Source organism: Artibeus jamaicensis, unplaced genomic scaffold (genome assembly GCF_021234435.1).
Source record: "Artibeus jamaicensis isolate MK-2021 breed Jamaican fruit bat unplaced genomic scaffold, CSHL_Jam_final contig_426, whole genome shotgun sequence".
Lineage (NCBI taxonomy): Eukaryota > Metazoa > Chordata > Mammalia > Chiroptera > Phyllostomidae > Artibeus > Artibeus jamaicensis.
In genome coordinates, this window is record NW_026521826.1 from 4365043 (window position 1) to 4389110 (window position 24068).

Sequence of the window (24068 nt, forward strand, 5' to 3'; positions counted from 1 at the left end):
TGGTGCCCTGAGGATCAGTCTGTCTCAACACAGAGCTCCATGTCACTCTGTAACAGATCATCCTAAATGCTTTTGACATGATTTTTAAAATAGATGATTATATAAATACACTGAAGGTGTCTCTTGTTTAGATGCTTTTAGGTATGACCTCCTATTGAGGGGAAGCTACAGGTATTGTCTGCTCAGGGTCCTTGGCCAAAGCCAGAACCAGCAAGGTGGAACAGCCATTGCTGGGCTGGCCAGAGGCCCTAGAAACTTCTTCAGAGTATACAGTGACTATTCCGAGCAATAAAGCAGAATAGATCAAGAAGAGATTTGATTAGTGAGACAGACACAGCATGCAAATCATTAGCAAGTTTGGGTAACTTGGAGAGTAGAAAATGGATGGATGTGTGGGTGGGTGTGTAGATGGATGGATGGATGGAGTGAGGTGACAACTAAGAGAAGATTGACTCAGCTGCCAGTCTGCTAAACGGGGTGGGCTTCAGAACACGTCCGCTGTGTACTGCACAGCACATGCTGAGGATTCACACGATAGCTTAAGGATACCATACCCAGCTAGACCCAGACCCCGCTCACTGTGTTTTTGTGCAACATCTTTCTTTAGTCAGTGTACGTTTAGTAGCTTTTCCTCTGTGCCAGGTGCCATGTTAAACCCCGGGTAAACCAACCTCAGCAAAGAGACTGGTATTACCTCTGCCTTCCTGGAGTTCACAGTCTGGAATAGGCAGGAGAAGAGTAGGAGGACAAGCATTACAAAGACAAATATGCCAATATTCTAACCCGTGAGTGCCGTGCAGAAATATGGGTACAAAGAGAATGTAATGGGAGGAGGCTGATCTAGTCTGGGAGGTCAGGAAGGGCTTCTCTGAGGTAGTGATGTTCAAGCTAGGATCTAAATGATAATTAGGAATTGGATGGAAGTGTCCAACAGGTGCAAAGGTGGTGCAGAGCTGGGGAACCCTGCCTGGTCATCTGCCATCATGCATCTTTGTCAATGCTATTGATAGAAGATAAACCCAGCAACTCCTCAGACTTAATCAACAGAGACATTGAGCATTTTGCAAGGCTGACAGTAAACAGGCAATTTTTATTTTAGTTGTGACCTTCTGTTGAGGGGATACGCATGCTCCCACACACATCTGCTATATGACTCTCAGTTCTGGAGCGATACCCTTGACTGAGAAACACTAGAACAAATGTAGATACATGTAATGAACTTCCATGTAAGCACATCTAATGGACAAACAAAAAGGAATTCATAAAACTGGGACCCTTCAAGTTGTCTTCAGATATTGAATCTTCGAGCATATGTGAAATTGCATAATTGTCCTCATTAGTTTTGAATGTAGTCACTGATCCAACACAGAGGAAGATGTGCTTATAGCCAACTGGCAGTTCTCTCTAGGATTACTGATAATGTGCCTTGTCTGTGGCCAGGCTGTGTTCTGAGACCTATTTCAGAGCCATCTCCTAGCTCTTTTGGTCATTACCTACTCAAAGAATGAAAAATTATTATTTTTAAAAATATTTTATTTATTAATTTATCTTTAGAGGGGAAGGAGAGAGGGAGAAAAACATCAATGTATGGTTGCCTTTCGTGCATCCCCTGCTGGGAACTGGCCTGCAACCCAGGAATATGCCCTGACTGGGAATCAAACTGCGATCCTCTGGTTCGCAGGCCTGTGTTCAATCCCCTGAGCTACACCAGCCAGGGCTAAATTATTTTAATATTAGGAAAATTTTAATAGAAAAATGTGTTGCCAAGTAAATCTTTCTTATTGAATCTAATTGTGGGAAGGCTGACATGTAATAGTCAAACACTTTATTACAGAATATTTCCAAAAATTATACTTTTGTGCATTCAAGAACATTGGTTATCATTTCAGCTCGTGCTGTCTGTGTTCTATGATCAGGTCAGTCTTTGGAGTGAAGGCATGTCAGTTAGTACTTCATTAACCTGGAGCAACTTAGAAAATGTGCCGTACTAGGTTGAGAGCATTGTGACCCTCACCTTGCAAGTCCTCATTTTATTAGTTTATATATAGAAAGATAGCTATTCATTGCTGAAGTCACAACACTAAATTGTGCAATCATGTAATATGGCTGAAATTTTCACAAATTTCCATCCTAATCCAGGAATAGCTTCACAAACCCCCGGCCTGTTTGTGGCAAGCAGTGAGAAGAGCAGGGGTTATTCTGTCTGGAGAACCAGAAGCCATGTGTCAAACTGGGTCACCCTCCTCTCCTTGCAACAGACAGGTTCTTAGCAGCACTGTTACACCTGTCCCTTGTCAGTCAGTGGTTCACTCCCGCCTCTGAGTTGCCCTGCAGAAGAGGGAGAAGGGAGCCGACATTTATACAACACTAAAGCGTGCCAAGAGGCTGCCCAGGGATTTTCCTTTCATTGTCTCATGTAATTCTTAAAGCAGGTGTAATTTCCCCTTATATAGATGAGAAAAATAGGCTCATGTACCTCAAACCTGGTCACCCTTCTCTTCTCTGTGCCCTCAGACATCCCTTGTCCCAAGGTCTAGATGTCATCTCATATGCCAGTGACTCTCAGATCTCCGCCTCCTAGCCCCGGCCTTCATCTTGGCAATGTGATGGACATTTCTCTTTCGTCATCTTATTTGCTCTCTCAGTGGCATTTGTCAGCGTTCGCCAAGGCTTCTTCCCTGATTTCCATGGCACCATACTCTCCTCCTTCACTTCCTGCCTCTCTGTGCAGTCCTATGTGGGTCCTTCGTTGCCTGAGTGTGTTGGCATTCTGAGCACTCAGATGCTTGCCTCGTATCCAGCTGCACTCGCTCACTGGTTGATCACATGTAACCTCTTGGTTTTAAATACCATGTACATGCTGCCGACTTGCTCATTCTGAACCCTAGCCCTGATCTTTCCCCTGAACTTCCAGCTTATATATACGGCTACCTGCTTGACGCCTCCATCTAATAGGCATCCCAGACTTCACAGATTCTATCCAAGACTCCAGAGCTATGCTATCCAATGTGGCTGCTTACATTAATCCCAATTAAATACAATTTAAAAGCAGTTCTTCAGTTGTACTCAGTACATTTCAGGTGCACAATAGCACCGTGTGACTAGTGGCTACCACACAGGACATTGCAGATAAAGAGCATCTTCATCATTGCAGGAAGTTCTGGTGGTCACTGCTGGCCTGGTCGTTTCCATCCCTCCAAACCTATTCTTTTTCCAGGGTCTCCCTGTCAAATAATGGCACCACCATCTACCGCTTTCTCAAATCCCAAATCTAGGAGACAATCTTGACTCATCTCCCTCCCCTGTGCCCCTTACCAGCTTCATCTTGTCTACTGAGTCTCTGAAACACACCTCATGTCTGTCCACTTCTCTCTGACTCTAGTACTCCCAGGCTGAGCCGCCGTCCTCTGTCACCTGGATCAGTGTCTCCTCAGCAGTCTGCCTGCTTCTGTTCTTGCCCCTACAATGCCTCCTCCACATGCAGCAAGAGTGGTCTTTAAAGAATATTTGCCTGTCCTCTGACTGAAAACCCTCCAATGAATTCTTATCAAATGTAGGATAAGCCTGTCCTGTTAGAGACTTAGTTTACATGACACAAAGTAATTAATAACATAAATCAGGCTGCTTATGAACAACAGAAATTTATCGTTCTCAGTTCTGGAGCCTGCAAGTCCCAGACCAGGGTGCGAGCGTGGTTGGGTTCTGGTGAGCGCTCTCTTCCAGGTTGCAGACGGCCAGCTTCTCACTGTGTCCTCACGTGGCAGAGAGAGGGCAAGCTAGCTCTCTGGCCTCTTCTTATAAGCGTGCTAATCTCATTTATGAGGGCCCCACCCTCACAACATAATTACTTACCTCCCAAGCCCCAACCTCGAAATGCCATTTCAATGTAAGAATTTTGGGGAGACACAACCATTCAGTCCACAGCATGCGGCCCTGCTTGATCTGGGCCTTCCCTTCTGGCAACCGTTCTCCCATTGCCCAGCAAACTCCAGTCATTCAGACCTTTATGGTCCCCAAATACCCTAAGTTCTGTGCTGTCCTTGGGGTCTTAGCACAAGCTCACCCCTTTTCTCAGAAGCTCTTCCCCCCAATCATTGCTTGGCTCTTTCTTATCATCCTAGGGGCCCTCCTGGAGCCCATTCAAAGTGGCTGCACCAGGTACCTGTCTATCTCAAGTTCTTTGCATGGCACTTAGAATTCAGGAGAATTCCACACTTACCTGTTTGTTTCCCTCTCTTCCTCCCCCACTGGAATGTAAGTCATAAATATCAGGGGTTCTCTATGAATAAGATATGTTTTGTCCTCTTGCAAAACAAAAAACAAAATTATCTGTAATTATTTTTTGGACTGTAAGCAAGTGCTTTGAGTGGGAAGAAATTATCTATTTTTTTTTTAAATAGTGACCATGTTAATTATTTCTTCACAACTTCTTTAGCCCTTTTCTCATGAGTAAAGCAAAAGTAACATTTCTTTATCAGAGTCTCAGCAAGCAAGTTTCCCAAACAAAACTAAAGCCTTCAGTTCTTTCTTATCCATCCCTTTGGCTCTAGCCACCCTTTTCCTGGCCATGCTGGAGGGGTGACTGGCTGGGAAGTGAAGGGGTGCAATTGGAAAGCAGCCAGAGAAGAAGATGGTTCTCAGGAATCGCTGAAGCTGCACCAGAACAGTGAAGGTTGTTGCCTGGGTGGTGGGAGTCCGTGCACGCCACAGAGCACGCCCACAGTTTCGTTGGGATGAATTTGCTTTTTGAGCACACCTAAGGGCGTCGCGAAATCTGCAGGACTGAGAATATAAGAGCAGTGGGCCTCTAGGATGGCAGCTACAGACCTTCTTTGGAAGACACATTGACACCATGGAAGTGACCTTGTTCCTAGATGTCTCTCATCTGCCATCCACATACACCAATGGCAACACTCTCAGTAGCCTCTCTTTCAGAAATGGGTTACCTTAGATACCAAACAGCTTAGAATTTACCGTCATCTGATGCAGCCCATTCATGCTCCACTGCTTGGTTTTTGTAACCCTTCAGGATCTGACCTCACCGGTTGCATTTTCCAGATCCATCAAGCTTCTTTGCCTACCTTGTCCATTTCTGCTTTCATCTCCTCTCCCTGCCTGTCATGTTCTTCCTCTTAACTCCTATCTCACATCCAACTTCCTTCAGGGGCTCAGCTGACATCTTTCTGTAATCCAGTGAGGACTGTGCTAGACACAAAGGAAGTTAAGGCACCTATTCAGGAGGCCTCCCCTAACCACTTATTTCTCCCTTCTTCAGTGCCCTGTGGTCAACCATCTGGGGTCCCAGTTTGGCAAGTGATTAGTCCCTGGTGATCTCGATTGTCAACCTGAGCTTCTTTTGTGGCCCCCAAATGCAGACTAATGCTGCAGGCCAGGCAGTGGGCTTATAGAATGAAGGTGCTCTCTGGTCTTTTTCCTTGGCTGCATGTCTCTGAAGAGAGGCAGTTTACCAAAAGCTCCTTTCATGATCATTCAGGTTCCTAGACCTTTCTTGCCATTGGGCTTTTCCCCACTTGACTAAATACTGCTTTGTCGATAGTTCATACCCATTTCCTCCTGCCCTGTCCACTGGACCACGGCTGTTTGTCTTCCTGTGGTCCCCCAGCCACCTCACTGCCCGACCCCCAGTATTGGAGCTGTGTACTGTTTACACAGCTTCTCAGTGCGTCTTAGTAAGTCCTCCCCGCTCCAGCTGTGGGCCCCTTGGAACAAGGACACCAGATTGTCTGGCTTGATAGATTATTTGATGATTTGAAAAATTTAAAAAATCATACTGTGCACATAAACTCTAAGAAAAAGAAGTTAAAGAAACATGAACAGTGAAAGGACAACAAACTCACAGTTATTAACAACCACACCTAAAATGAAAGCAAACTAAAAGGACAGCTAGATCAGGAGTGGAAACATAGAAATGAAGATCTCAAGGAGGGTTAGCAACAGGGGAGTGGGAGAAGGAGAAGAGGGGAGAAGGTACAGAAAATAAGTAGCATAGACAGTAGATAGAAAATAGATGGGGGGGGCAAGAATAGTAGGGGAAATACAGAACCTAAAGGACTTGAGACACATGGTCATAAACTAAAGGGGGGTAATGGTGGGAATGGGGGGGTGCAGGGTGGAGGGGAATGAAAGGGGGAATAGAACAACTGTAACAGCATAATCAACAAAAAAATTTAAAAAAAAGTTTTCTTCCAATAAACCTCAACATATACATAAGAAGAGAAGGCACGTTCAAAGATACACTGCATGAATACGTGTGGTATTCTGTGTTGCCCCGAATAGTCCTCTGCTAGGGCTTCCGTAACCAAATACCTCACTCTGGGGATATTAAACAACAGACATTTATTTTCTCACCATTCTGGCCACTGGAAAGTGTCAGAAGGTTTGGTTTCCTTGTCACTATGTCTCACATGGTCTTTCCTCTGTGTGCATGCATCCCTGTGTGCATGTGTCTCTCTCATAAAGACACTAGTCATATTGGAGCCATATGACCTCATTGAAGGGCTGTATCTCCAAATACAGTCACCTTGTGAGGTGTCCTGGAGGGTTATGGTTTCAACATACAAAACTGGGGAGGGGCACAATTCAGTCCAGAACACTCCAGATACTGAGAAGGCAAAATAGCCAGGAGCAAAGCATAATGCAGGACAAAGAGTTAAATTGATCTGGTCCATGACAGTGAGAGGCATGTGTTTGTATTTTGGAAATTTCTGAACAGATTGAGCCCTGGAAGATATTGTGAAACTGAGTTCTAAGAATAAAGATATTTTTATTATTAAAGTAGGATTTATTAAAGGAGGAAAATATTGAAGACAGAGGTTGCATGAAATAAATCTTTAATCTTCCCACAGTGGATGGGGGGGTCCCCCTAGAAGCCGGGTGTGCAAGGTGCCTGAGCCAAATGGAGTAGTGAGGATTGAGGGGTGGGGGCGGGGGAGACAGGCAGGCGACTGACCGCCCTGTGTGGGAGGAGGCAGGTCCCCGGGCTGCCAAGTTGGACTTGACTGAGGGAAAGACTGAGAAGATAGATCCTCTCTAGGCTGAGTGGAAGAATGCACATATCATCTGGGCTTTGAAGTGTCACACTTGAAAAATGCTTTGTTTGTAACCTCTCTTAATCACAACCTGCATATTTATTTATTCCCCCGCTTGAGAATAAATAAATGTAAATAGGGGAGATGTTTCTCAGCAACACATTTATAACCAGCTTAGCTCTGGGCCACATGAAGACCACATTACTCTTGTACTCATGTCACCGGCTCTGTTACTCGTTTGCTGCCAGTTATGTGACAGCTTTTGTGAGTTTCAAGGCATACTTGCCGTGACACTGCTTTTTTTTATTCTCCCAGCCTCACTGCTAATAAGTCTCAGATTATTCTGTGTGCAATTGACAGCATAGTACTGTACAGTTTGGCCTTGTAGGAGAGGGAAACGTTTTCCTTGATCCTCTTAGGGTCCCTGGCTGGGTCTGAAAAACTGACAAAGACAGATTAACAGGAAAAACGTATACACATGATATTGAATTTTTACATGTACTTGGGAGCCCTCACAAGAGAATGAAGACTCGAGGCAGTGACTTGAGCAGGCCGCTCTCACACCTTACAGACTAACAATACAGGTCTGAAGAGCTGACGAGACAAAGGGGTTTGGAGGAGGGGCAGCAAATGGTGAAGAAGTAACTCGGGAGATAAGGCCGAGCTCACAAGGTGTGTTTGCCAGTTTCTCTGCATTGGTAAAAAGTCTTGTCTCCAATGAGATGGGAATTTATTTTTTGCCTTTAGAGAGAAAAGGGGGAGCGTTTTATGCTTCTTAATTGCCTTCAGCTCAGAATAATCTTTATGTCAAAGAGGCATATTTTGGGTGACATATGCTGGCTCCCTTCAGCCTTTTTCATTTTATCTTATTGTAGCTACTTCTAGAGAAACAGATTTTTTGGAGGGCAGTTTTCTTCACTGGCACAAGGCCTGTCTTTTAGTGAACGTGTGGATGATATTTGTAGAAGACATAAAACCTTTTAAGTTATACTTGGCAGCACATTTTAAAGTGAGCAGGTAATACCTACCGAAACTGGATGGGCACGTGCAAGTGCACGCACAGACAGACGGTGTGCCCCACGCTAACAAGTGTGCACAGTGCACTGACAAAGTTGTACAGCAGTTGTACTTGCAGTTCACTGGATGCAGCAACTGTGAAACCGTTTCTTCACAATTACTCTTTAATTCGAAGTGACTTGAGTAACTGCAAAGTTTTCAAATAAAATGAAATTTTACTGAGATTATTACGTGAAACTTTCAAATTGTGTACAATGTGGGCACCATGTGATAGCGGTAACTGTAATAGGTAAGGACGATCAGAGACTGAGAAAACCGAAGTTCCATGCAAAGGCAGGTTGTTCCAAATCAGTGTCAAAGTTTGAATTGAGAAGAATAGAGATTTTTTGAGTCATCTCCCTGTCTCCCCCCTTACTCTTCGGTAGCTGGTTTATCTCTACATCTTCATCTCCCACAGCTGATCCCCTTTCCCAGTAGCTATGTTCATTCATTTGAATTCTTGATCTATTATTACAGTTCTACTTTTTCCCAGTCACCAGACCCCTGATCCTTTTAACTGTATCCTGATACTTTGCACTATTTAAAATTTAATCTTTATTGTGTTTTGATCCATTACTATGTCATCCCCTTATACCCACCCGCCCCCCAGCAATCACCAACCACACTGTTGTCCATGTCCATGTCCATGAGTCCTTTTTCCTTTTTGCTCAATCCCTCCACTCTCTAACCTCCCCCCTCTCCCTGGCCCATGCTAGCTGTCATCTGCTGTCCATCCATGAGTCTGTCTCTGTTTTACTTGTTAGTTCAGTTTGTTCATTAGATTCCACATATGAGTGAAATCATATGGTATTTGTCTTTCTCTGACTGGCTTATTTCAGTTAGCATAATGTTCTCCAGGTCCATCTGTACTGTTGCAAAGGGTAAAATTATCTTCTTTTTTTTTATAGCCAAGTACTATTCCATTGTGTAATGTCCCATAGTTGTTTTATCCACTCATCTACTGATGGACACTTGGGCTGCTTCCATATCTTGGCGATTGTGAATAATGCTGCAGTGAACATAGGGGTGCTTATGTTCTTTCAAATTAGTGTTTTGGGTTCCTTTGGATAAATTCCTAGAAGTGAGATCACTGAGTCAAAAGGCAGATCCATTTTTTAATTTTTGGAGATATCTCCACACTGCTTCCCACAATGTCTACACCAGTCTGCATTCCCACCAACAACTGTAAAGGGTTCCCCTTTTCCACATGCTTACCAGCACTTGGTGTTTGTTGGTATACTGATGATGACCATTCTGACAGGTGTGAGATGATATCTCATCATGGCTTTAATTTGCATCTGTCTGATGATTAGTGACATTGAACATCTTTTCATATGTCTATTGGCCATCTGTATGTCCTCTTTGGAGAAGTGTCCTTCTAGGTCCTTTGCCCATTTTTTAATTGGGTTGTTTGTGGGGGGGGGGGGTTGGTGCTGAGTTTTGTAAGTACTTTATAAATTTTGGATATTAACCCTTTATCAGATGTATGGGCAAATATGTTCTCCCATTCTGTGGTTGTCTTTTTATTGATGTTTTCCTCTGCTGTGCAAAAACTTTTTAGTTTGATATAGTCTTATTTGTTTATTTTTTTCTTTTGTTTCCCTTGCCTGGGGAGATACATCTGATAACAAATTGCCACAAGCAATGTCTTAGATGTTGCTGCCTATGTTTTCTTCTAGGATTTTTCTGGTTTCAGGTCTAACATTTAAATCTTTGATCCATTTTGAATTTTCTCTTGTCTGTGCTGTAAGAAGCTGGTCTAGTTTCACTTTTTTTGCATGCATCTGCCCAATTTTTCCAACACCATTTATTGAATAAACTATCTTTAGCCCATTGTATGTACTTGCTTCCTCTATCAAATATTAATGGACTATAAAGGTGTGGGTTTATTTCTGGGCTCTCTACCCTGTTCCATTGATCTGTGTGTCTGTTTTTTTATGCCAGAACCATGCTATTTTGATTACTATGGGCTTATAGTATAGTCTGATATCAGATAGCATGATCTCTCCGACTTTGTTCTTTCTCAGGATTACCGTTGCTATGTGGGGCCTTTGGTGGTCCCATATAAATATTTCAGACATTTGTTCTAGTTCTGTGAAATGCATCACTGGAAAATTGATAGGAATTGCATTGAATTGATAGATTGCTTTTTGAACTGGAGAACTCTATGCAAATGGGAAGCTTGCAATAAAAGGATATCTGACTATCTGTCAGATCAGCAGCCAACCAAACAACCTAACCATGGTCTCCAAGCCTGAAAATGAGACATGGCCCTCGCCGCACTTCTAAATTTACTTCCCCATTAGAGATTCTGGGATTCTGGTTGTTCTCTAGTGGTTTTGAAATGAGTGGTTGTCTAGTCAGCAAAGGCTGCCGTAACGCAATGTCAGAGCCTGTGTGCCTTAAACAGTGGAAGCAGGTTTCTCACCATTCTGGAGTCTGGGAAGCCCCAGATCAAACTGCTGGCAGATTTGGTTCCTGTTAAAGGCTCTTCCGGGCTTGTGAACAGCCAGCCACCTTGTTATGGTGTCTTCACATCGTAGAGAAAGAGCACTGGTCTCTCTTCCTTTTCTTACAAGGTCACTGACTAACCCTGTCGTGGGAACCTTACTATCATGACTTCTAAACCTAAACACCTCCCAATGGCCCCCACCTCCAAATACCATCATTTTTGGGGTTAGGGCTTTAACATATAGACACAGGGGAATTTAAACATTCAGGTCTTTGAAATGTATGCTGAAGAGGATTTTGAAAAGTATACAGTGATTTGCAAAATAAGGTATTTTTATTAGTATTATCACATTTTTTTATTGGCAAGTTTTTAAACATTTCCCCTGTGCCTTGGTTTCTAAGGAAACCAAATTCTTTCTGAGCAGTGTTCAGAAAAATAAAGACCGTATGCAATTTGAAGTTAATAAGGGAAATACCAAATGTGCAACTGGGACTCGGTGACAATACATGCTAGAACAGTATCTTACACCTCAACTCTGAAGCTTTAATTCCTAACCACATCGCTGCCCTGCTGCAGGGCAACTATTATTATTCAATAGAATCTATTAACACCTTATATATCCCAGAGCAGAAGAGGGGACTTTGGGAGAATGGGAAGCAGGAAAGATCAGTGTTGAGAGAGGGATCTGGCCATGTGGGTCGTGTGGGTAGTACTAAGGCTAGGGGTTGGGGGTGGGGAAATCCTGAGCAATCTTCCCTGAGGTCCTCCAGCAGCCTTCAGAGCAGAGGGTGTGCGCAGCAGGCAGACTAGTGGTGCAGAAGCACTGGAACACTAGCAAGACAGGCCATTCATTTTTGGAGGGTGGGCTGATGGTAGAGGATGAGGAGGGACGTGATCAAAACAGAGTTCCCTCCTTCATAGCTAATGCTGCCTGGATTGACACCAACCACGCACAGTAGCAGGCAAAAAATGGGCACCTATAAATGTTCAATGAATGGCCAAATAAGTGATTGAGTCAAGTGAATGTATCTGGTCACCCTGCCGCTGGCAGCAGTACATCTCCTGTCCTGCTTCCTCCAGCTCTGCAGAGTTTCAGACATTGAAACTCATTGGAAGAAGGTTCTAAAAAAAATGAAGACTGGCGGGAACTTGGTATCCTTGGTATCGGTTGCTGAGAGGGGAAGTTTTGGGGGTTTGCTTACCTAAAATGGGATCATCAAAACATGGTCATCAAAACGTGGTCTCTGCCCAGTTGTTTTGATTTCTTTTCACTCTTTGAATTGCTTTTTATTTCTCCTAAGCATCTTCCCTTCCTTATCTAGATTGCTCAGTTTGTTTTGGAAACAAGACATTATCCAAGCGCAGTATTGCTTGGAATGACACATAGCAACACGTAGGTCTTTTACAGCGGCGACTGTGTTTTCTTTATTGGCTTTATGAAAAGAAATGATCAGTGGTTTAGTTACTGCGTGCTAATGGCCATGACTTGCAAAAGACAAATCATAGCCTGTGTGTTTGTAAACTTGTGGGTGTTACTGCCAGAGCACACCTTTTACTCGGTTAAGGCTGTAAAAGTTTATGAAACTTTTATATTTTTAATATTTTACTAAATCTCTTTTTTATTTTGTTTTTGGAAAAAAATTTTTTTATAGAAAAAATAGTGTTAATATATCCCTTGAAGCTAATTTCCACAGTGGCTTAATTATTTGAAAGAAGCACTGTTTTCTTAGAGAAGTGTATTCTAAGGCTTGGAAACCTGCCTTGTTAGTTCACTTGTTTCTCCTCGAAATTGTACACTTCTGTTACTTTGTTAAACTCAGAGTAGTACCAAATATCAAAATGAGAGGGTCTGTGCCGACTGTTCACCAGGCTTTCTGTCCTTTTCCAAAAAGGCCTTTCTTTGTCCATGCCTCTTTTTGATAATTATGACCAAAAAAATTAATGCAATTGGAAATTCAGAGCAAATTAAAATTAAATATTGTCACCAAAACCCAAACAATGCAATGTAATAGTGTTAGTTTCTATGTGTCTTTTTTAAAGTATATTTTATTGATTATGCTATTATAGTTGTCTCAATTTTTCCCCCTTTGCCGCCCCCCACTCAATACCACCCTCCCACCAGCATTTCCCCACCCCCTTAGTTCATGTCCATGGGTCATACATGTAAGTTCTTTGGCTTCTCCATTTCCTACACTATTCTTAACCTTGCCCTATCTGTTTTGTACCTACCATTTATGCTTCTTATTCCCTGTACCTTTTCCCCCATTTTTCCCCTTCCTCCTCCCAGCTGATAAGCCTCCAGATGATCTCCGTCTCTGATTGTGTTCCTGTTGCGGCTGTTTGCTAATTTGTTTTTGTTTTTGTTTTTTAGATTTAATTGTTGATAATTGTGAGTTTGTTGTCATTTTAATGTTTATAATTTTGATCTTTTTATCTTAAATAAGCCCCTTTAACATTTCATGTAATAATGGCTTGGTGATAGTGAATCCCTTTGACTTTACTTGTCTGGGAATCACTTCATCTGCCCTTCCATTCTAAATGATAGCTTTGCTGGATAGAGTAATCTTGGTTGTAGGTCCTTGCTTTTCATCACTTTGAATACTTCTTGTCAGTCCCTTCTTGCCTGCAAAGTTCCTTTCAAGAAGTCAGCTAACAGTCTTATGGGAGCTCCCCTGTAGGTAACTAACTTGTTTTCTCTTGCTGCTTTGAAGATTCTCTGTTTATCTTTAACCATTGGCATTTTCATTATGATCTATTTTGGTGTGGTCCTCTTTGGGTCCAAACTTGTTTGGGACTCTGCTTCCTGGACTTGTATGTCTGTTTCCTTTGCCAAATTAGGAAAGTTTTCTTTATGGTTTTTTTCAAATAAGTTTTCAATTTCTTGTTCTTCCCCCCTCCTTCTGGCACTCCCATGATTCAGATGTGGCACTTTTGAAGATGTCCCAGACTCTTCTTCTACTCTCCTCATTTTTAAAAAATATTTTATTTATTTTTATAGACAGAGGGGAAGGGAGGGAGAAAGAGAGGGAAAGAAGCATCAATGTGTGCTTACCTCTCACACATCCCCTACTGGGAGCCTGACTGGCAACCCAGGCGTGTGCCCTGACTGGAAATCAAACCAGTGACCTTTTGGTTTGCAGGCACATGCTCAATCCACTGAGCTACACCAGCCAGGGCTCCTCGTTTTTGTTTTTGTTTTTTTTTAATTCTTGTTTCTTCATTCTGTTCTGATAAAATGTTTATTTCTTTCAATTTGTTCCATATCATTGATTTGAATCCTGGCTTCCTTCCCTTCACTGTTGGTACCTGCAGATTTGTCCTTGTTTCACTTAGTGTAACCTTCATTCCTTCCCTCATGGTTTTGCAGTACTCAGTGAGTTCTCAGAGCTTCCTTATCACCAGTGTTTTGAATGCTACATCTGATAAGGCAGCTATCTCTCTTTTGCTTAGTTCCTTTTCTGGTGTTTGGTTCTGTTCTTTCACTTGGGCCATGTTTCTTTGTCTTCCCAACTTGGCAGCCTCCTTGTGTTTGTTAGAGCTGGTGTGACTCCCTGTTTTATTGCACCAGTTAAATTGTAAGGGGCACAGCCTTGGGTATTCACAAGGGCAGGGCAACCCACTTCACTGCTTTGTGGCACCATGCCAGGGGAGGGATCAGAGAGGGGACAGTGCTGCTGCCTGGCCTCTGGAAGCTTGCCTGGCACTCACTCCATTTCCAGTTACTTCACCCACTTCCCGTATGCAAGTGGCACCCCTCTCATTGCTGTTCTGGTGATGATTCCCAGAGTGGGTGGGTTTGTGGACGTTCTAGGACTGCGCAGGTCCTTTAAACAGACTCTCCTGAGAAACCAGCAATTTCTTCTGCCACCCCAACCCCTGCTGGATTTTACAACCAGAAGTTGTGAGGCTTTATCTTCCTGGAGCTGGAAACCTGGGCTGCACAGTCCAGCCTAGGGCTGGGATTGCTCGCTCCCAAGGTGTCCCTCCCGACTTTTAGCCACCACACTTGAGCATGAGACCGCTGTTCTACCACCACCGTCTTGCTCCCCACGCTGCATCCTCTCTCCTTGGCTCCCCATCTCCCCCCCCCCACCCCCGCATCTGGATGAATGCGGCTACTTTAACTCCTTACTTGTTGGAATTCCTTACAGTTCTATTTTCTGCCAGTTCTGGGTGTTTTTTGTTTTGAGGTTAGTTGTGATTCTTCTTGTGGTTGGGCCAGGAGGCAAAGAGCGTCTACCTATGCATCCATCTTGACCGAAAGTCCCCTTTATTTTTTTAAAGTGCGTGTAGCTTTCAGGTTCCGGTGCCTCCAAGAATATCCCCCTAACCTGTGTGGGAAATGGTCAACTAGATTTCCGTATTTTGCCACGTATAATGGGTACTTTTTGCCCAAATTTCTTAGGGAAAAATAAGATGCCCGTCATACATGGGTAGTGCCTAAAATACCATGTGTCTGTTCTTGTGTTTTGTAATTATTTGTTACATAAAGTTTCTTGTACCATAGTATGTTAAAAAATAAATGCTAAAATTCCTTTATAATACCGAAAACAAGTATCTAAATATAAATGAATAAAAATTGAATTAAAAAATTAAAATGAAAGATTTTTTGAAAGTTTGGGTCAAAAGCATGGGTGTGCATAATACACAGCAAAATCCCCTAACCCCCTTGTTTCACAGATAAAAAGACTGAGCTTTAAAGACTCAAGGGATGCTCACACACTCGGCATGTTAGGAGCTTAACTCAGGTGACCCACCCCTGGCCCCGGCCCAGACATACTGTTGGCTGCTCAGTGCTTTGCCCACAGTACTCCCCACCCTGGGCACTTTAGGATAGATACTCTCTTGTGCAGAGGAGACATCTCAGCCAGCATCATGTCCCTGTACCTGATGGTGCTGACTTCACACTGTCACAGAAGCGAGGAGGCAGAGGCCAGAAGACACCTGTCAAGCCTGGCTAGTCTCTGGGTCCGGGCTTACTTCTAGTTCCTTTATTTTACCCCAGGCATTTGGATTCACCACAACAGAGAAACACCTCCCCAGTAGAGCCTCTGGGAAATAGGTGGGGCAAAATCTAACTCTGAAAATGGATTGATTTTTGAAATAAAACTTTGGTCTTTTGTCACATTGCAAGCCCTTATTAATGGTTTTCCCTAAACAATTTAACAGCTCCTCTCAAACTTCTAATTTGTTTTTTTTTAACAGTGTATCTGGTGGAGAGCTGTTTGATCGGATAGTGGAGAAGGGATTTTATACAGAGAAAGATGCCAGCACTCTGATCCGCCAGGTCTTGGATGCTGTCTACTATCTCCATAGAATGGGCATCGTGCACAGGGACCTCAAGGTGAGGCTGTCTGTCACTCAGCAGCATCTTCCAGCTGCTCTCAACCCATAATGCACCTGTCCCAGAGGACTGGCTCCAGAGGTGGGATGGGGGTGCCTGGATGTAGACATGGGTGGAATGAATGGGGGGCATTTGTGTACTGTTGGTCATCTGGGGCTTTGGGACTCCAAAGTAGCTTGAAAGAAGATGAAAATTAATGGGGCTGGCTGTTGTCTGGGAGATTGTATAATCATTATGCAGCCAAAGGGCCACCAACAGGCAGGTTATGTATTCATTCAGGCCTATCTAAAAGGTAGTTTTGTTCAAGACCACAAAACCCCTTTTTCCATTACAGTTCTTCAGTCTTCTCCTTATTCTGGTGCTGTTTCAGCAAACCAGGCTGTACGAAAAAAAGGAGAGAGTGGGCAGAGGGCAAGAGATGAAAGAGAAGAGTGATGGAAGGTTATCAGGAAAGCTAGCTTAAATAAACGACAGTTAGAGATTTCTACAATGTCCTGTGATTCCTTACTTATCTTTTCTTTGTGAGGATTTGCCGTCCTTGCCCTTCGCTCAATAGCATTGAAGAATCTGGGCCATATTTGAGCACCTTAGAAATGTATCTCTTTCGGGTCTATGTCGATTCCAAAGGGTAGATATGGAACATATCAGTTTGAGGAGCAGTACAATTAGCACCGTTGACCCAAGGCTGTGCTCTGGCTTCATTCTGCAGCAGCTCCAGGTCCAGCCCCCAGAGCTCACTGCACCAGTCAAGGTAGAAATGCCACCCCAGCACACCTACCTACCATTCCTATCATAAACACGGGATCACACTGTATTGAAGCCATATATATGACTATAAATGAATTGAAAGAATAAATCCTAAAGATGAGTGAAAAGGGAATTGCAGCCTCTCCCATTTTCTGGTACCGGGAGTCAAGGCTTTAATGGTGCAGCTTTCCTTTCATAAGGACTCACTAAGTTTTCCTCTCTCCATGTGACCACTTCCCACTGACTAGGGCAGTGGCTCCCAAATGCTAGTCTACACCAGAGTCCTCTGGAGGGCTTGGGAAAACACAGATTGCTGGCCCCACCCCGGAAGTTCTGATTCTGCAGGTCAACCATGTGGCCTGAGGCCTTGCACTTATGAGGGGGATTACAGGTGAGGCTAGTGTTGGCTTGAGAAGGACCACTCCTGAAAAACTACTGTGTGAGAGTATTTAGGAATGTTGATTAAGTCCTTACCCTCCACCCTTTGGAGGCTTCTTGACAGGCGACTTGGGCTGGGAGCACAATTAGGTAATTTTTATGACCTGGACACCCTTCAGAGGGCGAGGTAAGGGCTCAGGAAAGAGGACGACTTAGCTGGCCCTTCAGCACTGCCTCCTCTGCTGTCTTAGGCCCTCCCCATCACCAAGCACACAGCTGGCAGCTGTCTCCGGGCAAGTTAGTGTGGTGACTACAGAGATGAGGTGTGCTGGGCTGGTTGTCTGTGCCGGTTAGAAATAATTTCTAAGCATATATTGGCATTTCCCAGAGGGCAATGTTTACTTCCCCTGTAGAAGGCAGATTGGCTGCATGGGAGATATTCTTTTTCACTCCCACGTCACACTTTTGGAGAAATACTTGCAGCCTCCAGCCTGTGGAGCTTTACAGTCACCCACGAGGCTTATGATTGTGGGGAAAGAACATGCCATTTCAGGACCTCTTTGTGATTTCTTTTCAAAGCACAAAGGAGGTTGGTCTATGTGAAGGAAACTGATGTTACATTTTCATAAACATCTGAAAAAGTTAAAGGGAACTGTATTATCTAGGCCAGAGAAATGGAGAAGATGATCAGGTTAATTGATAACTAAGGCATGATCCCGGGGTACTGACCATCCTCACACTTGAATATCTGTTCTTCTTCCTCCAGAAAGGTATCGTTGGGCCTCCTTGACCCAGGAGGCTACCAGATACAGTCGGTTGTTCTTTTTTCAAAACAAGGGACTGAGCCAGGAAATGTCCACCACTGCCTCCTCAGATCAGGGTAGGGGGTCTCAGCCCCGCACTAGCGACACTCAGACCTGCACTGCTTCTTGTGGTGGGACTGTCCTGTGCACTGCAGAGTGGTTAGCAGCGCCCTCAGCCTCTGCCCAGCAGATTCCAGGACCACTTCTGGGGCTGTGACAATCAAAAATGCCTCTGGGCATCTCCAACTGCCTGTCCCCTGGGGGGTGCAATAGTCCCAGTTGAGAATCATTATGTTAGATCAGGAGGATGATTGATAATCTAAAACATTAACTTGACAGGAGGTGCTGGTTCAGATCTTTTAAAACATTGTCATGTGAATATTAAAGGGTTGGGATTGACCTTCTAACTCAGGTATTGGCCACTGATTGCCGTGCAATGATGCCATAAAATACAGTAGCTCGTTTTTCAGGTGAGCCCTGAGTTTCCAAGGACCCCAGGCAGAATTACGAGATCTCCCCCTGCCCCCACCCTTCCCACAGCCCTCCTACTGCCCACTGGGGCTCCGGCCAGATTATCCCTGAGCCTGTTCTCTCTCCCACTTTCTTCCCTGTAACCCCCTTCCCCACAGAAAGCCTTGCTGTCTTTACTGGTCTTGAGCCAATTAAAGGTATTGATCTTAACTGTGAATGAGCAGTCCATTGAATCCTCCTTAGGGATAATTGTCCTTCAAAAGAGCACTTTAGGGACCCAAATGAATCTTCTGTAGGATGAATGTTTAAGATGGGACCAGGGCCCTTTGGCGATCTCTTGAACACTGACTGTGCTGCTGCAGAAGTGCAGGGACAAGAAAAGTTATAAATCAGGATCTTGAAAAAAGACAACTCTGCACCCATGGTGGATCCTGACTGTTCACCAAAGGGTAACCCCTAAACATCCAGAGGAAACACAAACCACATGTACTTTTTGATTACCGTATTTTTCGGACCATAAGACACACCTAGGTTTTAGAGGAGAAAAGAAATTTTTTTGAAGCAAAAAATGTGAAAACTATTTAATAACATAAATAACGTAATATTTCCCCAATGTAAACAAAACTCAACAGCAGTTATTCTTCCCAAATTGGGGGGAGGGGTCTGAAAAATACAGTACATCGTTCCCCCCATTTTCCAAGCATTATTCTTATTTCAATTGAGCCATTTTATTTCTTTTAAAACTCATTGGGAGCATACATTGATTTTCTTCTGATCTCTTGCCTCATACATGGAATTAATTTCACAGTGACTGTTAAATGCCATTTTTTGGTGTGTTATTATTTGGGGTAAAGGATAAAAAAATTATTCTGAACCTTGTTACGTGGTGAGGAAGACTTTCTTCAAGACTGCTGCAAGAGCCCCAGCCAGGTGGCTCAGTTGGTTGGAACATTGTCCTGTGCACCAAAAGGTTGCGGGTTCGATCCCTGGTCAGGGTGCCTACAGGAGGCAACCGATCGATGCCAATAAATGTTTCTCTCATGTTAATTCTCTCTTTCTCTTTCCCCACCCCCCACTAAAATCAATCAACGTATTTTTGGGTGAGGATTTTAAAAAAATAGACTGTATGCAAGAGGGTATTACAATGTCACAACAGGGAAAAGAATCCAACTGAACTCCTAATTCAGCAAGGGAGGGGGGACCCTTGTAGCCCAGAGTGAGCGGTCATGGGTGGAAAGTTACTAAGAGGAGGCATCAAGGGTAGGGGAATTCTTGCTAAAAGCAGGCAAACGCTTAGACAAAGTCAGACAAAGGAGATTTTGACCAAACTTGAGTTGGGTTCCCTGGTGCCTTCTCTTTGACTAGGCCCCAACCGTGGGCTCCTCCTGAGTCCACTGGCTCTGCCCGCTTGGTCCAGTCATAGTAAGAGCCCTAGTGACTTAGCAACAGTCCTCATCCTCGATGTCTGGTCAGATTCCTGGTGCCCCGCCCTCCCTATCTGACCACCCTGGCCGGCCTTCAGCAAAGCAAATCAGCATAGTCAGAATGCCCTTAGCCCCGGTGCTCCCTCTTAGTCATTTTTCGTTCACTGACTTCCTTTCTCTGTTCTATGGCTGTGACTGTAAATCTCTACTTGTCCTTATTCACATTGAGGCAAGTCTCTTTCCCTTCCTGCAAACCCCATTGCAGTATTCCCCCTGATTAAAGTCTTCCTAAGCATCTTTAACAAGTGTCTGAATTTTTAAGTTAAAATATTTTTTATCTTTTAAAGTTTTTTTTTTTTTTTTTAGTTTTAGAGAGGAGGAGGGGGGAGAAAGAGAGGGAGAGAAACATCAATGCGTGGTTGCCTCTTATGGGCGCCCCTACTGCAATCTAGTCATGTGTCCCGCAACCCAGGCATGTGCCCCGACTGGGAATCGAACCAGCAACCCCTTGGTTCTCAGGTCTGGCCCTCAATCCACTGAGCCACACGAGCCAGGACTGAATTTTTTTTTAACAGCATAGAAGGTGGGGGATGAAGAACCTGACCAGACATCAAGAGTAAGGGATTCCCTCTAAACTGACTTAGCATGGTTCTTGCAGAGACTGGCTGCGCAGGCCTGGCAAGGCCAGGAGGGACACAAGGCCAACGGCGTGGTCTAGCTGAGAAGAGTGCTCAGAGGAGCCTGACTGAGGTTTGGTCAAAAGAGGAGTCTCGGTCAGTTCTCAGAATTTCTCCACAGCAGTGGTCGTACCTCAGAACCCCCTCCCCACGGCCCCCACTCCTTTGGGGTTATAAAAGCCAGGGGCCTGGGCCCACCCTCAAATCCACTGAACAGGTGAATCTTCAGCCATTTAGTATCCTCACAGCTGGTTCTGCTACACAGCTGGGCTGAGAAGTCGCTGTACATAAGAACAGTTCCCGAAATGTAACACTTAGGAACCGAAGACTCACCACAAGCCACTCCCTGCTGGGATGGGGAGGAGAGCCAGACGTGAAATGGTGTGGGCAGGTGAGGTCCCAGTGCAGGTTCTTCTGCCACGTTTCCCTTAAGTTACGTTTAGTAATGTGAGGGACGTGATTACTTTTCACCCGGTTCATCTTCAGAGTTTTCCTGGCGCGGGGATGTAACTGGGAGACAGCAGAGGTGTCAGTCCTCCCCATTATCTCCCTCAGCGACAACATCAGTCATTGAGCGACTCCTCAAAGATAGACCCCCCCAAAAAAGGGAAAAGGTGAGTGCCCTGTGTTCAGGTTCTCGGCCTGGCAGTGCAGGGAGAGCTCTGAGGCTGGGACAGCTCTCTCGGTCTCCCTAAGTCCTGCCCGCATTCTTTGCCAGGAACCATGAGATTCCCTGATTTTACATAAAGCGCCGTGCAGATGAGGCTTCACTGTCTCCCCCTGATTCCTGCACGAGCCCCCCCCCCCCCGCCCCTCCTAGGCAGGGGCACTGCTGTGCAGCGCTCTCCTGGGGACAGGACTGTGCTCAGACCCGGGCTGGGTGACAGGTACGGTACAGCTGAGCTCTACTCTGTCCTGTCCAGGGAAGCAAACGAGAAGCCATCACAGCTCGTTTTAATAGCACAGCTGGTGGAAGCTCAGGGTACTTAAGGGCTCGTGGCTAGAGCATGCTGGATCTTCCAAACCCCATTCAGCCCCCAGTGACAGCTCTCTTCTTCCCAAGGAGCAGAACTCGCAGGTTCAGCTGGTTCATCTGCCAGAACTAGAGACCTTGGTGTTACTGAGGGTCCGGAGAGACCCTCGGGTTAGAGGAAGGTTGCGAACAAGGGTCTGATAAAGGAACAAAGCAGCACCTGCAAAAGGAATTTTATTTCTGTCTCTCCTTTCTCCTAACCCAGGAAACGAATGCACAAGTCAGAGGCATCCGCTTTCTAGTGCAGATTTAAAAATAAAAAGGCCTTTCAAAGTCAGAGGCAACAAGTGTTTATGTGGAGACCTACAAAATATGCAGCTGTCATTCATTCAGGCAGGAGCGCGGTAGGGTTCTGATTAGGGGACAAAGGCTGGGGGTGTCTGGAGGGGAAGCGTTACCTGAATAGAAGGAGGGAGTCACTGTTAGTGCAGGTAACATTATGGTAGTGACAATTCCAAACAACGTGTTTAATTTTCAGTCCAGTAGTTGTAGTAACTGCTTTAGTGCTCTCTTTGCACACAGTTCTCTGGAAACACGGTTGCTCTAGGCCCAGCCCTGTTGGTAACATTACCAGGTTTGAGGCTAAGACGCTCCTCTGGGACGGCCGCTCCAGCTCCATTTTAAAGTGGCTCCTTTTCTATTATTGTTTACACTGAATTGCCTCCAAATAGGGTTGCTTTTTTCCAAAGCAGGGAAAAATCCTAACTCAGGGACAGGAACTAACATTTATGGAAGAGCAGTAAGTGCCCCCAGCTCCTCAGGGCCCTCTGCAGCGCTGTATTGAAGACGGCTTTTCTCATTGTGTGCAGTGTCTAAAGGTCAAGTGTATCCTTGAGTACCGAGTACATCTTGTGGTTTGGTAAGTCCACCACTGTCAACCAGCTCTAAACACAGTTTGTCATTTTATTTTCTTCTTTTAGCCTGAAAATCTGTTGTACTACAGTCAAGATGAGGAGTCCAAAATAATGATCAGTGACTTTGGATTGTCAAAAATGGAGGGCAAAGGGGATGTGATGTCCACGGCCTGCGGGACCCCCGGCTACGTTGGTAAGGACAATGCGTGTGTCCCTGCAGGTCACCTTCTTTAGTCTTTTTAAGCCTGGAAGGCTGGCACAGCCGCCTCCATTTCCCTTGAAGGGAGAGTAAAGAGAGTGAGAGACACAGGAATGAGCTACAAGGCAACTGATTCCCCTTGAAACCTTCTCAGAGTCGGGTAGAAATGCTGTTTCATTGGGGCTCGGGCCTGACTGGACGCCAGGAGTTGATTCGGGTGAATTCCCAGATTCTGATACCAGAAACATTGGATGTACATGCGTTTTCAGGTGATTTACAGCCCTGAGACACTGAGATGACAAGAAAGTACAGACACAAATAAAGCATTTCAAGGGCTGAGATAGAAGCAGCTGGAAAGGAAATGTTGATAGGAGGACTCTGGCTCTAACCTTGATGGAGTCACTTTCTTGAATTAGCCAGCCTCAACCTGTATGGGAGAAGCTGAGAATGAAAGTATTCCTTAAAATCAGAGCCCTGGGTTTTGTACGAAACACAGAGAATGACAAGAAGGCTACTGACAGATCCGAACACATGGATCCCGAGATTCCCCTTCTGTTTTCTGGGGTCCGGAGAACGGCCCCTGCAACTCTGAAGGTTTTGAGACTTTCATTTACATGCATGTATGCATTCAGGCAGCACATGGGTACGAAAGTGCTGGCAATGCCCCTACCAGATGCTGTTGGAGGCCCTGGGCTACGGCAGTGAGTGGGACAGACGGGTGCCCACCCTCACAGAGCTCGCATTTTAATTGGAGCAACAGACATTTGACAAAGAAACAAATAAATGAGCAGGGCCATTTCAGATCATGATCAGTTCAGCCAGTAAGAGAAAGTGGGGACATGTGGTGGAGTCACAAGGGTGTAGAGGGGTGGGACTGGGTGAAGGGGACCAGAAGGAGACTGAGGCAGCCAGCCATGGAAATTTAGAGGACAGAACATTCCAGGTAGAGGCATCAGCTGTTGCAGAAGCCTCAGGGGGGGCAGCCCAGGGGGAGGGTACAGGCTGGGAATGTCTGAGAACAGGGTCAGAACTGAGGTTGGAGGAGGCTTTTAGAAAACGGAGGTTAGGGCTGAGTTTTCGTCATGCAAACCGTGATGGTCTTTCTTAATGAGAACAGGAAGCCTGCCCCGGAAGAGAGGAGGGAATGTTACATGGCCAATGTCATTCCTGTTTGTCTTTGGGTAGAACCACACCACCTTCCCAGGAAGGCAGAGGAAAGCAGGTCTCACACTAAATGGGCCCAGGGCCCCAGAGCATTGTGGGAAACTCCACAGCACCTCCTCACAAGTGTTTGCGTAACAATGACTGTTATGGCACAGCTGCTGCATTTTTAAAGGAACTCAGAGGAGGAAAGAGCAGGCCGAGGGAATAACATGAGACAAGGAGGTTTAGAAGAAAGAGATAAGGATGGTGGAAACTCCGCAGGGGCAAGAAGGTGCGCCTCATGCTGCTTAGCTCTTGACTGTCACAGGTGAGGATTGTTCCCTGGGTTGTGTGTACGCACCAGACAGAAAAGATGAGGTGGTTCTGACCCTGTTTAAGAGGCCAGCACAGGCTGTGGTGGAAATAATGCCATGGCGA

At 45.0% G+C, this 24068-nt stretch overlaps 1 protein-coding gene across 2 annotated transcripts in view; it reads left to right on the forward strand.

Annotated features, from left to right (window-relative positions):
- The window catches only part of CAMK1D (calcium/calmodulin dependent protein kinase ID), a 391400-nt gene that overhangs the window by 314235 nt on the left and 53097 nt on the right, over positions 1 to 24068 (forward strand). For both annotated transcript variants that reach the window (XM_053665839.1, XM_037155199.2), the window contains exons 4-5: positions 15763 to 15901; positions 22355 to 22481. In XM_053665839.1, coding sequence (XP_053521814.1) covers positions 15763 to 15901; positions 22355 to 22481 — 266 coding nt within the window. The remainder of the gene's footprint in view (positions 1 to 15762; positions 15902 to 22354; positions 22482 to 24068) is intronic.